The following is an 18,647-nucleotide window of genomic DNA, read 5'->3' on the forward strand; positions in this document are numbered from 1 at the left end:
CCCCTGCCCCCGACGTTAAAATAAATAAATAAATAAATAAAACGTGGGAAAGCGACGTCATCACGCAGACTGTCGCTTCCAGTTCACAGACAGGCCTTCAAAATAAAAGTCAGAGGTTTTTTGATGACAGAAGCACATTAACTTTAATTAAAGCTGCTCGGAAGGAAAAACTGTTTTGCTCGCGGCCGTCATCATGGAAGCCGGGTTCCGTCTGCAGTTTGTCTGAAGGAAAATAAACGGACACATCTGAAATCAGCAACCGATGGCCTGTCACCTCATACACATAGGGTAGCAACACCTCAGGGGCTTCAAGCACAGGTTTGGCTGTCGATGCTTAAATTACAGACAGAGGTTATTTATTTATTTATTTATTTATTTATTTATTTATTTATTTATTTATTTATTTATTTATTTATTTGTTTGTTTTTTAACTATCAGTCATATTCTTTGATTACAATAGGAATATTTATGATGTGTTAAATATCAATATTAAATGTGATGTATGGTTTTGTCGGTTTCGTCAAATTTTATTCAATTTTAGGTTATATAAGCTATAAATCTGGTTTTAAAAATCTGTTTTTACAAAGGGTGGAATTCAGATTAAATATTTATTGTTTTTGAAAAACCATTAAAGATATGTTGTGATATTTTTATTTTTTTAATTTTTAATTCCAAAAGAAAAAAACTTTGAGTTTTTTTACTGTTACTATTGATAATACTGTGTGTCTTATTGTGGCGCTCCGACCGGAAGTCCTCCGCTCGGACCTTCCGGTTGAAAATGGCCCTCTTCTCCTTCTTCCTCTCCTTCTTCTCCTCCGGCTCCGCTTCTCTCTCCCCGGGGCGCTGCTCAGCTGGCTGCCGGTCTCACTAACGCGGACCCCGGGCGTGGGGAGCGATGCGAGCCGGAGCTCCGGGCTCCGCGCCGCGGTAGGAGGCCCCGTGTCCGGCCGAAGCTGATGGGAACCGCGGCGGCCGAAAGGCGGAAGACTGCGCAGCAACAGCCCGGAGAGGAGGCGCCGCGCGGCCGTTAGCCCGGTCCCCGGAGCGGCGGGACCCGGCGGAGCAGGTAAACACGGAGCCCCGGGGGGAGGGCGGCGGAGCCCGGGGAGCGGGCGGGGGAGCAGCCCTGTGCGGCCGGAGCACAGCCGAGTCCCGCTGCAAGCTAACGCTAGCCGCTCCGCCTCCGGCGTCCTGTCAGCGGCTGAAGCGGAGCTGCGGAGCTCCGGAGGCGGCAAGCCCGAGAGGGGCAGCCGGGGCCCCGGAACTCCCGAGGGGGGCAGCCGGAGCTCCGGAGGGATTTTTGATGAATAGATGGGTTCGGGTGAATGTAAAATGAAGTTAAATTTCAAAACTCCTCTTTTCCCTCTAAATCTTCTGAAGTTCAGAGTCGTGATGAAGCTCAGCTGATCGAGAAGTTCGATTTGTTCTCTGATTCACATGAATGTGATCGATTCAGTGGATCCTCTGAAGAACCCGCAGAACCACCGATATGGAGGATCTCCTGTTCTCAGGTTCTGGATGTTGAGGTTCTCCTTCAGGCGTTCCGCTTGTTGAGAAAATGAGTCGTGGATTTATTGTGTCCGCTTCAATGGAAATAAAATGACTCCCCTCTCTCTCTCTTTCCACTGTGGGAGACCAAAAAGTCAGAACACCAGAACCCTGGACCAGGAGTCGGTCTCTGAGGTGGACTAGAGCCCCGCTTGAGGGATGCAGACAGAACATCAATCAGCTGATCCACTGAGACAGCCTGGATCCAATGGGTTCAGTTCTAATTGGGCTTCAATCAAAACAGCTGCTGTGATTAATGGAGGAACCCGGACCCAGTGGGGGGAAGGTTTACTGAACCCGGGTTCTACCATGTGGAACCGGCTCCCAGCTCTGCTCCTTCTCTCGTTTCAATGTAATTTCATTGTATTGCTACATGTGACTGATCATTCCTCCTGTAGCCTCTGGACCCTGAGTTTATATATGACCTGTATGTAGAGACAAGAACCTGTCTGTCCCCTCACCCCAACCGGGACAGCAGGAAGACCACCTCTGAGCCTGGTTCTGCAGGGTTCTCCTCCTCTGGGCCTGGTTCTGCAGGGTTCTCCTCTGATCCTGGTCCTGCAGGGTTCTCCTCCTCTGATCCTGGTTCTGCAGGGTTCTCCTCCTCTGATCCTGGTTCTGCAGGGTTCTCCTCTGATCCTGGTCCTGCAGGGTTCTCCTCCTCTGATCCTGGTTCTGCAGGGTTCTCCTCCTCTGATCCTGGTTCTGCAGGGTTCTCCTCTGATCCTGGTTCTGCAGGGTTCTCCTCTGAGCCTGGTCCTGCAGGGTTCTCCTCCTCTGATCCTGGTTCTGCAGGGTTCTGCTCTGATCCTGGTCCTGCAGGGTTCCTGCTCTTGTGGATCTGTTGGGTTTTCTCTGTCTGGGGGCGACCGTGTTGTAACTGGCTCTTCATAAATAAAGTTGAATTGAATTTCTTTTCTCCGGCAGACTTTCAGACTGGTGCCGTGTCTCCATGGATCCCCGGAGAACCTGAGCGCCGCAGAACCCCCGACTGACCACACCCCCCACATGGCGAGCCGGAGGAAGTCCACCACGCCCTGCATGGTCCCGGCACGGGACGGGCCCGAGCCGGAGGACGGCGCGGCGGCGGCGGCGGAGGAGGAGCCGGAGGAGGCGGCAGCGGCGGCGGCGGCGGGGGACCCCGGCGCGGCGGAGGGCGGGTACGAGTGTAAATACTGCAGCTTCCAGACGTCGGAGCTGAACCTGTTCACCATGCACGTGGACGCCGAGCATCCCGACGTCGTCCTCAACGCCTCCTACGTCTGCGTGGAGTGTGACTACCACACCAAGAGGTAGGGGCGGGGCCAGGGGCGGGGCCGGTGGGGGCGGGGCCAGTCACAGCGCTTCACCCACAATGCTTTGCTCTCAGCTACGACGCGCTGCTGGCCCACAATGCCCGGCTGCACCCCGGCGAGGACGGCTTCACCAGAACGCTGCTGCGGCGGAACGGCGAGGCGGTTCTCCAGCAGACCGTCAGCGACCTGACCTTCGACGGCGGCTTCGTCAAGACGGAGGCGGAGGAGGCGGAGGAGGCGGCGGCGGCGGAGGAGGAGGACGACGACTCGGCCCAGACCGCCATCGCGCTCAGCAAGACGCCCATCATGAGGATCCGCGGCCGGCCGGAACCCAAGAGGTTCTGCTCGCTGAAGGCGGGCGGCGCCGACGACGTCATCAAGCTGGAGAGCGACGAGGACGAGGAGAACGAGGAGAACCGGGAGCCGCCGGCCGCCGCCGCCGCCGCCCCCCGGCTCCTCCCCCTCTCCGCGCCCCTGCACCTCCAGGCCGTCCCGCAGAACCTGCTGCTGGGCGGCTCCAGCGTGCTGCAGGTGAAGGGCGGCGGCGGCGGCGCCGGCGGCGTTCTGCCGCCCGGAACCCTGGCCCAGGTCCTGACGGCGCTGCAGAACCAGCAGAACCAGCAGAACCAGAGCAGCCAGACGCAGCTGCTCATCCCGGTCAGCAGCATCCCGTCCTACAACAGCGCCATGGACAACAACCTGCTGCTGCTCAGCGCCTACAGCAGGTAACGGCCGCCGGGAACCGGGGGGCGCCGGGGAACCGGGGAGCGCCGGGGAACCGGGGGGCGCCGGGGAACCGGGGGCCGCCGGGGAACCGGGGAGCGCCGGGGAACCGGGGGGCGCCGGGGAACCGGGGGGCGCCGGGGAGCGCCGGGGAACTAGGGCTGTAGCGGTACTTATTTGCCGATACGATATGATACACGATATTCAGCTCACAATACGATATTTATCACGATTTTCGGCCAATGACGTGATTCGATACGATTTGATAAACGGACATTTTCTGCAGGATTTCCGGGGAAAGTGTGATTTTGGTGACATGTTGGTTTGATTTATCCACAACATGTGGCCGAGTCTACAGCCGTGATCATCAAATGGCGGCTGAATGGTGGCCCGAACACCCCCGACACCCCCCCCCCCCCCCCCCCCCCCCCCCCCCCGCCCGCCCGCAACTAGATGCTCTCTGTCTTCTTTTTAAGACCGAAGCGTTCCCTCACGTCCGGTTTTCAACATGGCGGCTCTGGAGTCGTATTTGCTGGTGTTTTCTTGAACTTTCTCGCTGTTTCTTCTTCTGTGTATGGAGTGTCTGCAGCTGGCGTCACACACCCGGCCTCGCAGTGCACGTCGGGCAGTCGCCGCCATGTTGGAGTGAAAACAAACAGCCGGGCGCATGACGCTCTTTCACTGTTCTAGAGGATTATGTGGCTAATTTTGGTCGGAGCAGCGTGAATAGGTGGAAAATGACCACAAATCAGTAAGGACATAGAACAAGTTGTGTTTGGTGTGAACAGCTTTGAGATTTGGTGAAGAAGTGTGTGAGAAACATGATCTGAGCTGCTGGCTGTGAAATGTAAAGACCGGTTTTGGGTTTGTTTTGCCGCTGACGGGAGCCGGTCGGCTCAGAGAAGATCCTGCCTGCTGTCGTCTTAAAGTGTAGATTTTCTAGTTTGATATGATATCCAACATGTTGGGAGGAGCAGACGGATCCTACGTTGTGTCGCGTTTTGAGTCTGGAGGTGCGGGGGAGGGGGGCGTGGCGAATTGTTGCATCTGGATTTTAAAGTTGTTATAAAACAAACACTCGGTCATCAAAGTGCAGCTGCAGCATCAGTCAGTGAGATTAAGGCTTCTGTTTGAGACACAGTTGAAAGAAATCCTCCTCACAGCATTTTAGTGACTTTCTACACTGGTTGAAGTGGAGCAGAGAGCTGGACCCGGTACCGGGTCCGTCGGGCCAAACGGGTTAAATGACTTTCATTCTGGCTGGAGTTGAACTCTGACATGTAAGTTATCAGATCTACCGTCGACTTTACCAGAACGTTGTCCGTGTTGTCCCAGAGCTCCACAAAGCCGGACACTAAATACTTGTATGACTCCAGGCTCCTGTTCGCCTTCATCGCTGCCTTTGTGTACGCAGAAGAACTGTCGATTACATCGGGGGTTCTCGAGTCTCAGCTGTGCATGCTGGGAACAGGCGGCTGGCATTGAGTCCGGGTCCTGCTGCAGCCTGAAATCCGTAGTTTCTCCCGGTACCGGTCTTTGTGTGTTCCGTCCAGATTGTCCACTTAATCTGACAACACAACAGCATCCCTGCTCTCCTCATCAGTCGACATTTTCAGCGAGCAGAGAGCCGGACGGATCATGGAGGATTTGAATGAGATGTAATCTATCTGCGATACTTGCAGCTAGAAGATCGATACTTTCTGGGGGGGAAAATTTCGATTTATATCGCAGAATCGATTAAATTGCTCAGCCTCAAGGGGAACTCTGGGGAATTCCGGGGAACGCCGGGTCTTTGGGGAACGCCGGGTCTTTGGGGAACGCCGGGTCTCCGGGGGACGCCGGGTTTTCTGGTAAACACTGTGGTTCTCTGAGGACCACTGAGTTCTCTTAGTGACTCTGTTGTTGAAATAACATCTAGACCAGGGATCCCCAACCACTGGTCCGTGGACCATTTGGTTCCCGGCCACATTTTGAAGGAGTAATGTTGAATTTCCTTCACTGGCATTGAGCTTTATTTTGAAAAACACCTCAGTTCCCCAGGAGGCAAAACCTCTGGTCTGGAGGAGTTCAGGAGGACATGCAGGAGGACTACCGGTCGGCCTCCAAGACATTCTGTCAAACCGTCCAGTAGGACTTCGTTCAACCAGTCCAGTCCTGTTGGCTCCATGGAACCTGGACCATCATGCACTGGGGTGGTTTGCAACCGAGTGAGAAGTGACAGGGACGAGGATCAGCACCTCCAAATCCGAGGCCCTGGTCCTGGACCAGAAGAAGGTGGCCTTTCCTGGTCCAAGAGGAGGAGTTCAGTACCTCAGGGTCTTGTTAAGGGTGGAGGAAGCAGCGCATTAACGCCTGGTGAGCCGGAGCTGTTCGGCCAATCAGGGAGCTTTATTCCGAGGGTGTGGTCAGGTCGGCTCGGAGCTGATCGTCCAGCAGTGCACCACACACCACAGGATTTGCAATCGGGAATATTTAACATGTTCATTATCTACAATCTGCCCGATTGTGATTCGGCTCGATCATCCGGTAGTGTGCGTTGGCCTTTGCAAGTAAAATGTGAGTTTTCTGCACCAGGCATTAAAATCCACGGAAGGTCCATAAGTCCGCGGACAGACGTGATTTCCGCAAAAAATTCCGCGATCGCGGATTCCTGGAGGGTCTAATTAACGCGTTTAAATGGGTTTTTTGGACAGTGGGAAAGGGGGATTAGAGCCAGGGGGAGGAGCTACGTCACCAGGGGGAGGAGCTGGGAGTAGAACCGCTACTCCTCCACATGGAGAGGAACCAGCTGAGGAGGCTCAGCATCTGTTTAGGACAGAACCTTCTGGACGCCTCCCTGGGGAGGAGTTCTGGACATGTCCCACTGGGAGGACCTGGGGAAGAGTCAGGGGACAGGAAGTCTGCCATCCCTGTTGAGACTGCTGCTCCTGCGACCCGGTTCTGAAGAAGAGGTAGAACATTGACGGATGTCTTCAGTTCCATCAGCCTTCCTGCTCTGAACTCCGTCTCTTTTAGTTCCTGCAGCGTTTTGATAACCGGCCGGAAAAATACTGGTTCAGACCAGAACCCGGAAGAACCCGAGAACCTCAGGGGGCCCGAGTATTAAACTATGATTGTGTGTGTCTGTGTGTGTGTGTCTGTGTCTGTGTGTCTGTGTGTCTGTGTGTCTGTGTGTGTGTGTGTGTGTGTGTGTGTGTGTGTGTGTCTGTCTCAGGTTCCCCTACCCGTCGCTCTCGGAGATCCTGGGTTTGTCGTCTCAGACGAAGTTCAGTGAAGAACAAATCAAAGTTTGGTTTTCAGCTCAGAGGCTGAAACACGGAGTGAGCTGGACTCCAGAGGAGGTACACACACACACACACACACACACACACACACACGTACCTACAAGACAGCAACACACACACACACACACGTACCTACAAGACAGCAACACACACACACACACACGTACCTACAAGACAGCAACACACACACACACACGTACCTACAAGACAGCAACACACACACACACACACGTACCTACAAGACAGCAACACACACACACACCTACAAGACAGCAACACACACACACACACCCCTACAAGACAGCAACACACACACACACACCCCTACAAGACAGCAACACACACACACATACCTGCAAGACAGCAACACACAAACGCGCACACACACACACACACACACACCTACAAGACAGCAACACACACAGTTCAGAGTGTCCACAGTTCCTGTCCTGTAGCAGTACAACCGTTGCCAGGGGATTGTGGGAACCGGAGGTGACGTAGCTGCTGCCGCCCTGCAGGTGGAGGAGGCTCGCAGGAAGAAGTTCAACGGCACGGTGCAGACCGTCCCGCCCACCATCACCGTCATCCCCGCCAACATGGCCGCCGCCGCCGCCAACGGGCTGCAGTCCATCTTCCAGACGTGTCAGATCGTGGGCCAGCCGGGCCTGGTCCTCACGCAGGTGGCCGGGGGCGGGGCCGCCGTGCCCGTGGCCCCGCCCATCACGCTGACGGTCGCCGGCGTCTCCGGCGCCCGGCCCAAAGCCGCCGAGCCGTCGGTCTCCGAGTCCAGGGCCGAGCCGTGCACGGCCGCCGCGCCGCCTGACGCCGCCGCCGGCGGAAAACCCAAGAAGTCCAAAGAGCAGCTGGCGGAGCTGAAGGCGAGCTACGGCCGGCGGCAGTTCGCCAGCGAGGCGGAGATCTCGCGCCTCATGCAGGTCACCAAGCTGTCCAAACGCGCCATCAAGAAGTGGTTCAGCGACACGCGCTACAACCAGCGGAACTCCCGGGACCACGGCCTGCTGGGCGAGGCGCCCGGCAGGGCGGCGTCTGGCCGCGCGCCACGGAGCGCTGGCGCCGGCCCCAATGACGGCGCCGCTGCCGCCGGTGCCATCGTCATCGACTCCAGCGACGACGCCGGCGAATCGTCATCGCCGACGTCCGGCGGCGCCCCGGGCTCGTCCGTCTCCGCCCCCGAGCGCCGCGTCAAGCTGCGCCACGCCTTCCCCGACTTCACGCCACAGAGGTTCAAGGAGAAGACGGCGGAGCAGCTGCTGCTGCTGGAGGCCAGCTTCCTGCAGGCCGACACGCCGTCCGACGAGGAGCTGAGCCGCCTGCGGGCGCAGACCAAGCTGACGCGGCGCGAGGTGGACGCCTGGTTCACCGAGAGGAGGAAGGCGCCTGCGGCGAGCGGCGAGGCCGACGGCGACGGGCCGCCGGCCGAGCGGCGGAGTGGCGGCGGCGGCCGGCGGGCGGTGAAGAGGACGCCCGAACAGCTCAACATCCTGAGGACCGCCTTCATCCGCACGCAGTGGCCCACCGCCGCCGAGTACGACGCCATGGCGGAGCAGAGCGGCCTGCCGCGCCACGACATCGTCAGCTGGTTCGGAGACACCCGCTACGCCTGGAAGAACAACAGCCTCAAGTGGTACTACCTGTACCAGATCGGAAAGGTGACGCGCCCGCCGCCGCCTCGCAACCCCCCGGGGTGATGATGTAACACATTCACGCTGTAACGACGGAACAACATGACGTCATGATGTTACACATTCGCGGTGTGATGACGTAACATGATGACATCATACTGTGACACATTCAACGGTGTAACGACACAACATAATGACGTCATGCTGTAACACATCCAAAGTGTGATGACGTAACATGATGACATCATGCTGTAACACCTGTAACACATTCATGGTGTAAAAACTTAACAACTTGCCGTCATGCTGTAACACATCCACAGTGTGATGATGTAACATGATGACGTCATGCTGTAACACATCCACAGTGTGATGATGTAACATGATGACGTCATGCTGTAACACATCCACAGTGTGATGACGTAACATGATGACGTCATGCTGTAACACATCCACAGTGTGATGATGTAACATGATGACGTCATGCTGTAACACATCCACAGTGTGATGACGTAACATGATGACGTCATGCTGTAACACATCCACAGTGTGATGACGTAACAACATGATGACATCGTACTGTAACACATTCACTGTCGATACAGCTGCTTCTCAGAACGCCGTCAGTGTGCGGAACAGTCGGCCTCCTCACGCCGTCTGCTCGTTGTCATGGAGACGTCGCTGTGTGGTCCTGCAGGTGGACGAGGCGCTGAACGGAGGATCCAGGACCCAGAAGAAGTCCAGGAAGCGTTTCCGTGGCTGGTCCAGGAGGAGCCGCCGGCCGTATCCCTGCAAACGCTCTCCAGCAGGGGGCGCCGCTACCATCAAGGTCTGTGACCAGCAGCTAACGATGCTAACAGCTAATGCTCAGGGATGGGACGGGATCTCGTGTCACAAGATCTCGCGAGATCAAAATGCCACGAGATTTGTCGTCCATGCGTTGAACGATATTGAGCACGTTTACATGCAGGCAGTGACCCTTCTTAACTGGAATATTGAGGGAATAACACATTACACGGCGCACAGCCATGGAAACACGGGCAAAAACCCGAATATGCTCATGGTCATATTTAAAAACCCGGTCGAAAGGGGCATGAAATACTGTTCTGCGCTTGTTCTGTCTGCAAGGACTCTTGGTCTTTTGAGTACACAAGCTAGTAGTCGCTGCCGGCGGCGAGACCACTTGTTTTGTCCACCTACACCGCGAGGGGCGGGCGGCGTTAGTTCACTTCCGCATTGGCGGGAGCGCTCGTTTCTACACCCACGCATTCCAGGCGGGCGGTGTTGAAGAAACCTGTTTATTAAAAATAATGGTGGCCTGCCTGTTGTGTTGTTTGGAATGCAGCTGGAATGCACGGGTGTGGAAACGAGCGCTCCCACCAGTGCGGAAGTGAACTAACGCCGCCCGCCCCTCGCGGTGTAGGCAGACAAAACAAGCGGTCTCACCGCCGGCGCCCCTTGCCACCGGCCGCGAAACTGTGCGGAAACAGTCGTTCAGTTCTTCTCTTTTATTGAAGACACGCTGCATCGCATCATTGATCATGTGACCACGTCTTGCTGCTCACACTTTTTCTAAGGACATGCAGAGAGAGGCCTGCAGCCTGCAGCCCTTCTTCCTCTGTGGTGTCTGTGCAAAATAAGGTTGAACATGCAAACAGCACACCTAGTGGCATGAAGTGCAAATGCAGTCTGGGCGCCGTGGTTTGAACGGGGATGTAGCTGACCATGTAAACATGAAAGTCTCGTCTCGTCTCGATCTCGTGGACTCAGTCTTGTGAGACATCTCGTCTCGTGGAATTTGTGTCTCGTCCCACCCCTACTAATGCTCACCGTAGGAATGGACAGTTTCAGGGCCCAAACCGGTGTTTTCCCCTCACCCTGAGCCGACGGCCCTTATTTCTGGCCGATGCTGCTTTTCCTCCAAAAAATGACAAGAAGTGTTCAACTTTTCATTTATTGAAGACTAAAAATTTAACAGCTTCACTGTAACTACAACATTATCACACACACTTTAAAATAGAAAATTATTTGGTGCTTTTAATTATTGAAGTATGTCTGAAATAAAATAAGTTAATATTTTACCTCAAGCAGAAATAAAACACCTGACGGTCACAGTAGAATTCAGCTCTGTTCAGCTTAACCTCAGCCTTCAGGATGAAAACCTGCTGGTGCTTTTAATGACTCGAGTGTGTCTGAAGTAAAACATTTAAGCATCATTAAACCCTTCAATGCACACAGCAACGAACAAGCAGCACAGTGTGAACCCTGACCCCTGACCCCTGACTCTGAGCCCTGAATCCTGACCCCTGGAGAGCAAACGGCCTCCTCTGATCAGCCATCAGCCTTTTGGCTTCATCCCTCCCAGCATCATCCTCCTTTCATCCGTATCCACCGCTCAGCCTTGGTGATGCTTTGCTAGCTGACATGGACAGCAGGGACATTTCTGCTCCTTCATCACTCATTGAAATAATTTAAGAGAGAAAAAGAAACCTGAGAAGTTTGATTCGTAACTTTAGAAAGATGAACTCAAGTCATCAATCGGTCAATCAAACTTTATTTCTAGAGCACTTTTCATATTTATAAAACAACGCAAAGTGCTGAACAGTGAAAACACAATCGTACAAACAAAAAAAGACAGAAAGAAAAAAAAAAAAGAGAACAAAAACCCGCAGCATCGATTATGCACACACACACACACACACACACACACACACACACACACACACACACACACACACACACACAGAGACGGACACAGACAGCCAGGTGCACACACACACATACAGACACTCTGCCATTTTAATTCTGGGAGACATGGCCTGGCACTGAGCATCATGGGAAACGTCACCAGTGGGGCCCCCCACACCGGGAGAAGTCAAAGGTCATTAATAGTGGGGCTCTAGCGCCCGACCCCCGACCCCGCCGGACCACGGGAACCCGCACACCAAAGTGTGGAGATCCCCGGGCCAGCCGGGACCAGAGGACCCGAGGACCCGAGCACAGGAACCCCAGCAGAGGACCGGAACCAACTCCCGGTGTGGGGGGCCCCCCCTCAGGAACACTGGAATTAAGCAGCTAAAAAGGTGCATCATGTCTGAAGCTGCTGTGCTGTCAGGGCTCCGCAGAAATCAGCAGGAAAATAACGGTGATGTCAGCGCGGTGATGTCAGCGCTGTGATGTCAGCGCTGTGATGTCAGCGCTGTGATGTCAGCGCTGTGATGTCAGCGCTGTGATGTCAGCGCAGTAAGGCTGGACGATTAATTGAATTTTAATCTTGATTTCGATTTTGGTTACTCACGATCATAAAAACGTTATCGGAGAAAAACGATTAATTAGCCGCACGGCGCGGCGTGTATGTAATTTCCTACGCTGCCAAAGTACCATGAATGCACCTTGTGCAGCAGCCGCAGCCAGGGCTCCATCAGCAACACTGAAGGAGGCGGTTTACAAACATGGCAGAAAAGGAGCCTTTCGTTGACAAGAAAGGTCGGACTGCTTCAGTCATCTGGAAGCATTTTGGCTTCAACTCGTCGGACATCCAGCATCCTGCCACAAGTGCTGCATCAGAGCGGGTTTTCAGCACAGGTGGAAATGTTGTCTCCTGCCTTCGTTAGTCGCTGAAGCCAGACCAGTGAACAGACTCGTCTTCCTCGCCAAAAACTTGTAGGAAGTTAAGGACAGGGAGTGTTTAACTGTGCAGCCAACCCCTCTTTTGTTGTTTAAAATAGTTTTTGAGAGAGTTCAAAGAATATTTTCAGGTTGTGTTTTTGACTGAGTTATTAGTGTATTTTGCATATTGCTATTTTTGCAAGTTTTATAGAAATGCATGCAGATTGGGTATTTATTTTTATTTATTTGTTTTATTGATATTATTTAATATATTAATTTTTATAAGTTTATTTTTGATTGTTCTTTCAAGTTGTAGTTTGATAAATACTCAAGTTTTGGAATTATGAATAATCGTGGTTATTAATCGTGATTTCAATATCTATCAACATAATCGTGATTATTATTTTTGCCATAATCGTCCAGCCCTACAGCGCAGTGATGTCAGAATGTGTTGGGGATAAATAATCAACTTTGTACAAAACTTTTCTTAGTTTAGCTCCCATTGATTTCATGGCTGCTAATGTTATATCCCTACACACACACACACACACACACACACACACACACACACACACACACACACACACACACACACACACACAAACACTCCAGTACTGCTGGACTGATTGGCTCGCAAGACGTTTAAAGGGATACTTCAACATTTTGACAAATGCAATTCATTAGTCATTTCGAACAGCAGACTGACTGTTTCTGTGAGGGCGAGCTGTTGTTTATTCAGAGGTGAGTCGGGGAAGGTTTTCGGGACGGACACAATGGAAGTGGATGGTATTTTTGTTCCCCCTCGTCAAACTCATCAAATACACAATCCAACAACCCCAAAACACTTTGGTGGACACGTTATAATCCACACATTCACGACGCTGTGGAACACCAACAAATAATATTGTAGCGTTACGACAGTGAAGCAAATACTGGGAACTACTTTTTCTTTTCAAATCACTACGCCCAGACGCCATGTTTAGTCAGTTGTTCCGTCTCAGCAATCTTTGCATAAACAACTCAATCTGGTAATTTTCATTAATATATCACAGCGTAGTGAATGTGTGGATTATAACGTGTCCACCAAAGTGTTTTGGGGTTGTTGGATTGTGTATTTGATGAATTTGACAAGTGGCAACAAAAATACCATCCACTTCCATTGTGTCTATCCATCCATCCATCCATCCATTTTCTACCGCTTATCCGGGGCCGGGTCGCGGGGGCAGCAGTCTCAGCAGGGATGCCCAGACTTCCCTGTCCCCAGACACTTCCTCCAGCTCCTCTGGGAGGATCCCAAGGCGTTCCCAGGCCAGCCGAGAGACATAGTCTCTCCAGCGTGTCCTGGGTCTTCCCCGGGGTCTCCTCCCAGTGGGACATGCCCGGAACACCTCCCTAGGGAGGCGTCCAGGAGGCATCCTAAACAGATGTCCGAGCCACCTCAGCTGGTTCCTCTCGATGTGGAGGAGTAGCGGCTCTACTCCGAGCTCCTCCCTGGTGACTGAGCTCCTCACCCTATCTCTAAGGGAGCGCCCAGCCACCCTACGGAGGAAGCTCATTTCGGCCGCTTGTATCCAGGATCTTGTCCTTTCGGTCATGACCCAAAGCTCATGACCATAGGTGAGGGTGGGAACGTAGATTGACTGGTAAATCGAGAGCTTCGCCTTTCGGCTCAGCTCCTTCTTCACCACGATACAACGACTGCATCACTGCAGCCGCTGCACCGATCCGCCTGTCAATCTCACGCTCCATCCGTCCCCCACTCGTGAACAAGACCCCAAGATACTGAAACTCCTCCACCTGGGCTAGGGTCTCTCCACCAACCTGGAGGGGGCAAGCCACCTTCCTCCGGTCGAGGACCATGGCCTCGGATTTGGAGGTGCTGATCCTCATCCCTGCCGCTTCACACTCGGCTGCGAACCGCCCCAGTGCATGCTGTAGGTCCGGGTTCGATGAAGCCAACAGGACAACATCATCTGCAAAAAGCAGAGATGAAATCCTGTGGTTCCCGAACCGGACCCCCTCCGGCCCCTGGCTGCACCTAGAAATTCTGTCCATGAAGATTATGAACAGAACCGGTGACAAAGGGCAGCCCTGCCGGAGTCCAACATGCACCGGGAACAGGTCCGACTTACTGCCGGCAATGCGGACCAGACTCCTACTCCGGTCATACAAAGACCGGACGGCCCTTAACAAGGGGCCCCGGACTCCGTATTCCCGGAGCACCCCCCACAAGACACCACGAGGGACACGGTCGAATGCCTTCTCCAAATCCACAAAACACATGTGGGCTGGTTGGGCAAACTCCTACGAACCCTCGAGCACCCTATGGAGGGTATAGAACTGGTCCACTGTTCCACGACCAGGACGAAAACTGCATTGTTCCTCCTGGATCTGAGGTTCGACTATCGGTCGGATCCTCCTCTCCAGTACCCTGGAATAGACTTTCCCGGGGAGGCTGAGGAGTGTAATCCCCCTATAGTTGGAGCACACCCTCTGGTCCCCCTTTTTAAACAGGGGGACCACCACCCCGGTCTGCCAATCCAGAGGCACCGTCCCCGACCGCCACGCGATGTTGCAGAGACGTGTCAACCAAGACAGTCCCTGCACATCCAGAGACTTAAGGTACTCAGGCCGAATCTCGTCCACCCCCGGTGCCTTGCCACCGAGGAGCTTGCCAACCACCTCAGTGACTTCAGCTTGGGTGATGGACGAGTCCACCTCTGAGACCTCAGCCTCTGCTTCCTCCACGGAAGACGTGGCGACGGGATTGAGGAGGTCCTCAAAGTATTCCTTCCACCATCCAACAATATCCCCAGTTGAGGTCAGCAGCTCCCCACCTCCACTGTAAACAGTGTTGGCGGAGACCTGCTTTCCCCTCCTGAGGCGCCGGATGGTTTGCCAGAATTTCTTCGAGGCCGACCGATAGTCCTCCTCCATGGCCTCCCCAAACTCCTCCCAGACCCGAGTTTTGCCTCCACAACTGCTCGGGCTGCAGTTCGCTTGGCCTGCCGGTACCCGTCAGCTGCTTTGGGAGTCCCATGAGCCAGCAAGGCTCGATAGGACTCCTTCTTCAGCTTGACGGCAGCCCTTACTTCCGGTGTCCACCACCGGGTTCGGGGGTTGCCGCCACGACAGGCACCGGAGACCTTACGACCACAGCTCTGAGCAGCTGCTTTGACAATGGAGGTGGAGAACATGGTCCACTCGGACTCAATGTCCCCAGCCTCCCTCGGGACATGAGAGAAGCTCTCCCGGAGGTGGGAGTTGAAAGCCATGCTGACAGAGGGTTCCGCCAGACGTTCCCAGCAGACCCTCACAACACGTTTGGGTCTGCCAAGTCTGTCCGGTTTCCTCCTCCGCCAGCGAATCCAACTCACCACCAGGTGGTGATCGGTCGACAGCTCTGCCCCTCTCTTCACCCGAGTGTCCAAAACACACGGCCGGAGGTCAGATGACACGACAACAAAGTCGATCATCGACCTCCGACCTAGGGTGTCCTGGTGCCAAGTGCACTTATGGACACCCCTGTGCTCGAACATGGTGTTCGTTATGGACAAACTGTGACTAGCACAGAAGTCCAATAACAGAACACCACTCGGGTTCAGATTGGGGAGGCCGTGCGAGGTGATGGGCCAGACTGAGAGCAGTTCAAAACCCCCTATGAGTAGAAAAAGAACAAAGGTCGTTACGTCGCCCGGTATGGCGCAGCCGGGGCCACACCCTGGAGTCAGGCCTGGGGTTGGGGCTCGTAAGCGAGCGCCTGGTGGCCGGGTCTTTGCCCACGGGGCCTGGCCGGGCTCAGCCCGAATGGACGACGTGAGCCTGACCTCCGGTGGGCTCACCACCCACCGAGGGAACCGTAGGGGCCAGGTGCAGTGTGGATTGGGTGGCAGCCGACGGCAGGGTGCCCGGCGACCCGATCCCCGGACACAGAGACTGGCTCTAGGGACATGGAATGTCACCTCGTTGGCGGGGAAGGAACCCGAGCTTGTGAGGGAGGTTGCTAGATATAGTCGGGCTCACCTCCACACATAGCCTGGGCTCTGGAACCCAACCTCTCGAGAAGGGCTGGACTCTCCACTTCTCTGGCGTTGCCCGCGGTGAGAGGCGGCGGGCTGGTGTGGGTTTGCTTATAGCCCCACAGCTCAGCCGCCATGTGTTGGAGTTCACCCCAGTGAACGAGAGGGTTGCATCCCTGCGCCTTCGGGTCGGGGATAGGTGCCTCACTGTTGTCTCGGCTTATGGGCCGAACAGCAGTGCAGAGTACCCGGCCTTCTTGGAGTCCCTGGGAGGGGTGCTGGACAGTGCTCCGACTGGGGACTCCATTGTTCTACTGGGGGACTTCAACGCCCACGTGGGCAGCGACAGTGAGACCTGGAAGTGGGTGACTTCCATTGTGTCCGTCCCGAAAACCTTCCCCGACTCACCTCTGAATAAACAGCTCGCCCTCACAGAAAAAGTAAGTATGCTGTTCAAAATGACGAAGGAATTGCGCTAAATGGGCCAATTTGCCAAAATGTTGAAGTATCCCTTTAAAGCTGTTTTTAAAACATTTCTGTCTTCATGAAGGTTCCGCGGCTCCAGGCGTGTCTGACAGCAGGGACATGTGTCCGTCCATCTTTAGCTCAGAACTTCAGTGTCTCGGTTGGCCTCTGTTGGTTGGTGGATGCCGTGTCTCTGTCTTGTCCCCATCCTGTCCCGATGTATAACTTTCATGTCTCTGTCTTGTACTGTGTCCCCATCTTGTCCCTGGCGTGTCCCTGACCTGTCCCTGTCTCGTCCGTCCCTCAGGTCAAACCGGGGAAGTCCTTCCTGAAGGACTACTACCTCAAACACGGCTTCCTGAGCGAGAGCGACCTGGACGAACTGGTCACCAAGTCCAGCATGAGCTACCAGCAGGTCCGGGACTGGTTCTCCGAGACGGCCAGGAGGGCCCAGGACGGCAGGAAGCTGTTCAGCGAGGACGAGGAGGACGGGGACAAGGAGGACGTCATGGATCAGGAGGAGGCTGAAGGTCAGCGGGCCGACGGCGACGGCGTGATGGAGGTCAAAGAGCAAGGAGACGAGGAGGAGGAGGTCCAGGAGGACGAGGAGGTCCAAGAGGAGGTCCAGGAGGAGGTCCGGGAGGACGAGGAGGTCCAGGAGGAGGTCCGGGAGGACGAGGAGGTCCAGGAGCATTCTGAAGGCGTCGGCCAATCACAGTCCGAGGAGCAGACATGAGCATAGAGGTGAGTTTCTGAGGACCAGGACGGGGCTAGCGGTTAGCGGTTAGCGGCTAGCGGTTAGCGGGGCAGTTTAAAAGACATACAATCCCTGAAAATGAAAAACTTTTAGTTTGAAAGGGTCTGTAATAATTGGCTGGAAACTTTGCGTTTTCAGTGAAAACTTCAAAATAAAGCGTTTCCTCCTTCAGACGATTCATTTTCTCCGCAGGTCAGACGTCGACCAGGAAGCGTCTGTGTTTCTCAGCGGGCGGTTCGGGACCGAGAGACGGCCGCAGGACGGGTTCATGCTAACAGACATTCATGCTAACAGTCAGAGCCGCTGACTTCACTCTCCAAGGCTTTTATTTTGGCGAGAATGACTGAACTCTTACTTTGATCTTTTGGGTCTTTTTCTAAAAAAAATGGAAAAAAAAAACCAAGAAAAAAATGTTTGTATAAAAAATAAAATCCACAACATTTCTACCAGAGGTTTTTCAAAAGAAAATCAGAAGCATCTGAAGTCTCCGAACATTCAGGAGAAAAGTTTTTTGTTTTTTCTGTGAATTTCCGGATCAGTGCCATCCTCTTTTATTCTGAAGGTTTTGTCTTCGTTCCAGGTGACTTCCTGTTGAACCTGTGATGCTCTTATTTTGCGTTCCGTCGAGGTTCTTTCAGTTCCACGCTAACGGAACCCTCAGAGGAAATCCACCTCTGGAACCCGAGGAGTCTGGGTCTGACAGCACTTCAAAATAAAAGACAGAGGAACAGTCCTATCAGACCGAACGGGAGCCAGATCCGGTTCTGTCCTGCAGGGTGAACGGCATTCTGGGAAACGTAGCACCAAAGAGGAAGAGCAGCTCCGTGCGTGGAACGTGGATGGAGGGATTGGAACCGGAACACGTTCGGGCGATTCAGGAACAGAACCCTTTACCTCGAGGCGGTTCTCCATACGGGTCGAGCGGTCCGCCGGGACCTCCGGGTTCCGCTCCGTTCCTGCAGGAACTTTTTAACCTTTGGTATCAGAAGCAGCAGCCGTTCTCTGCCGCATGCCGGAACGTTCCGCTGGCTTTATTTATTTATTCTCCCCGGAACCCGCTTCTCTTTATGACTGCAAGAAAAAATAAAAGCGAGACGGTGAACGGCCGGTTCTTCTGTGTGTTTTGTTCAGACGGATCCTGGAGAACCGTGGAGGAGCAGAACCCGGCTCCGCCTCGGTTCTCCAGAGAACTCCGCTCAGCCGAGGCAGCGGAGAATCGGCGGCGGGCGAGAATGTTCAGAGGAACGGCGAGTCGGAACCAGAACCGACCCGCCGTCTGGAACCCGAACACACCGGCTGTTCTGCAT

General features: G+C 54.2%; 1 protein-coding gene across 2 annotated transcripts; it reads left to right on the forward strand.

The window, feature by feature from the left end:
* The first annotated feature begins 759 nt into the window (after positions 1–759).
* LOC115409758 (zinc fingers and homeoboxes protein 1-like) lies at positions 760–18,446 on the forward strand. Of its 2 annotated transcripts, XM_030121035.1 has the most exons (9): positions 760–1,066; positions 2,476–2,840; positions 2,918–3,568; positions 6,781–6,907; positions 7,369–8,520; positions 9,188–9,319; positions 16,891–17,193; positions 17,236–17,327; positions 17,533–18,446. In XM_030121035.1, exons 2-8 carry the CDS (start codon positions 2,557–2,559, stop codon positions 17,317–17,319), a joined length of 2,733 nt encoding a protein of 910 aa, XP_029976895.1. In that variant the 5' UTR covers positions 760–1,066; positions 2,476–2,556; the 3' UTR covers positions 17,320–17,327; positions 17,533–18,446. The 2 variants fall into 2 exon arrangements, with proteins under 2 accessions (XP_029976895.1, XP_029976894.1); XM_030121034.1 differs by having other exon boundaries at positions 16,891–17,327.
* The last annotated feature ends 201 nt before the right edge of the window (positions 18,447–18,647 follow it).

Source organism: Salarias fasciatus, chromosome 22 (genome assembly GCF_902148845.1).
Source record: "Salarias fasciatus chromosome 22, fSalaFa1.1, whole genome shotgun sequence".
Classification (NCBI taxonomy): Eukaryota; Metazoa; Chordata; class Actinopteri; order Blenniiformes; family Blenniidae; genus Salarias; species Salarias fasciatus.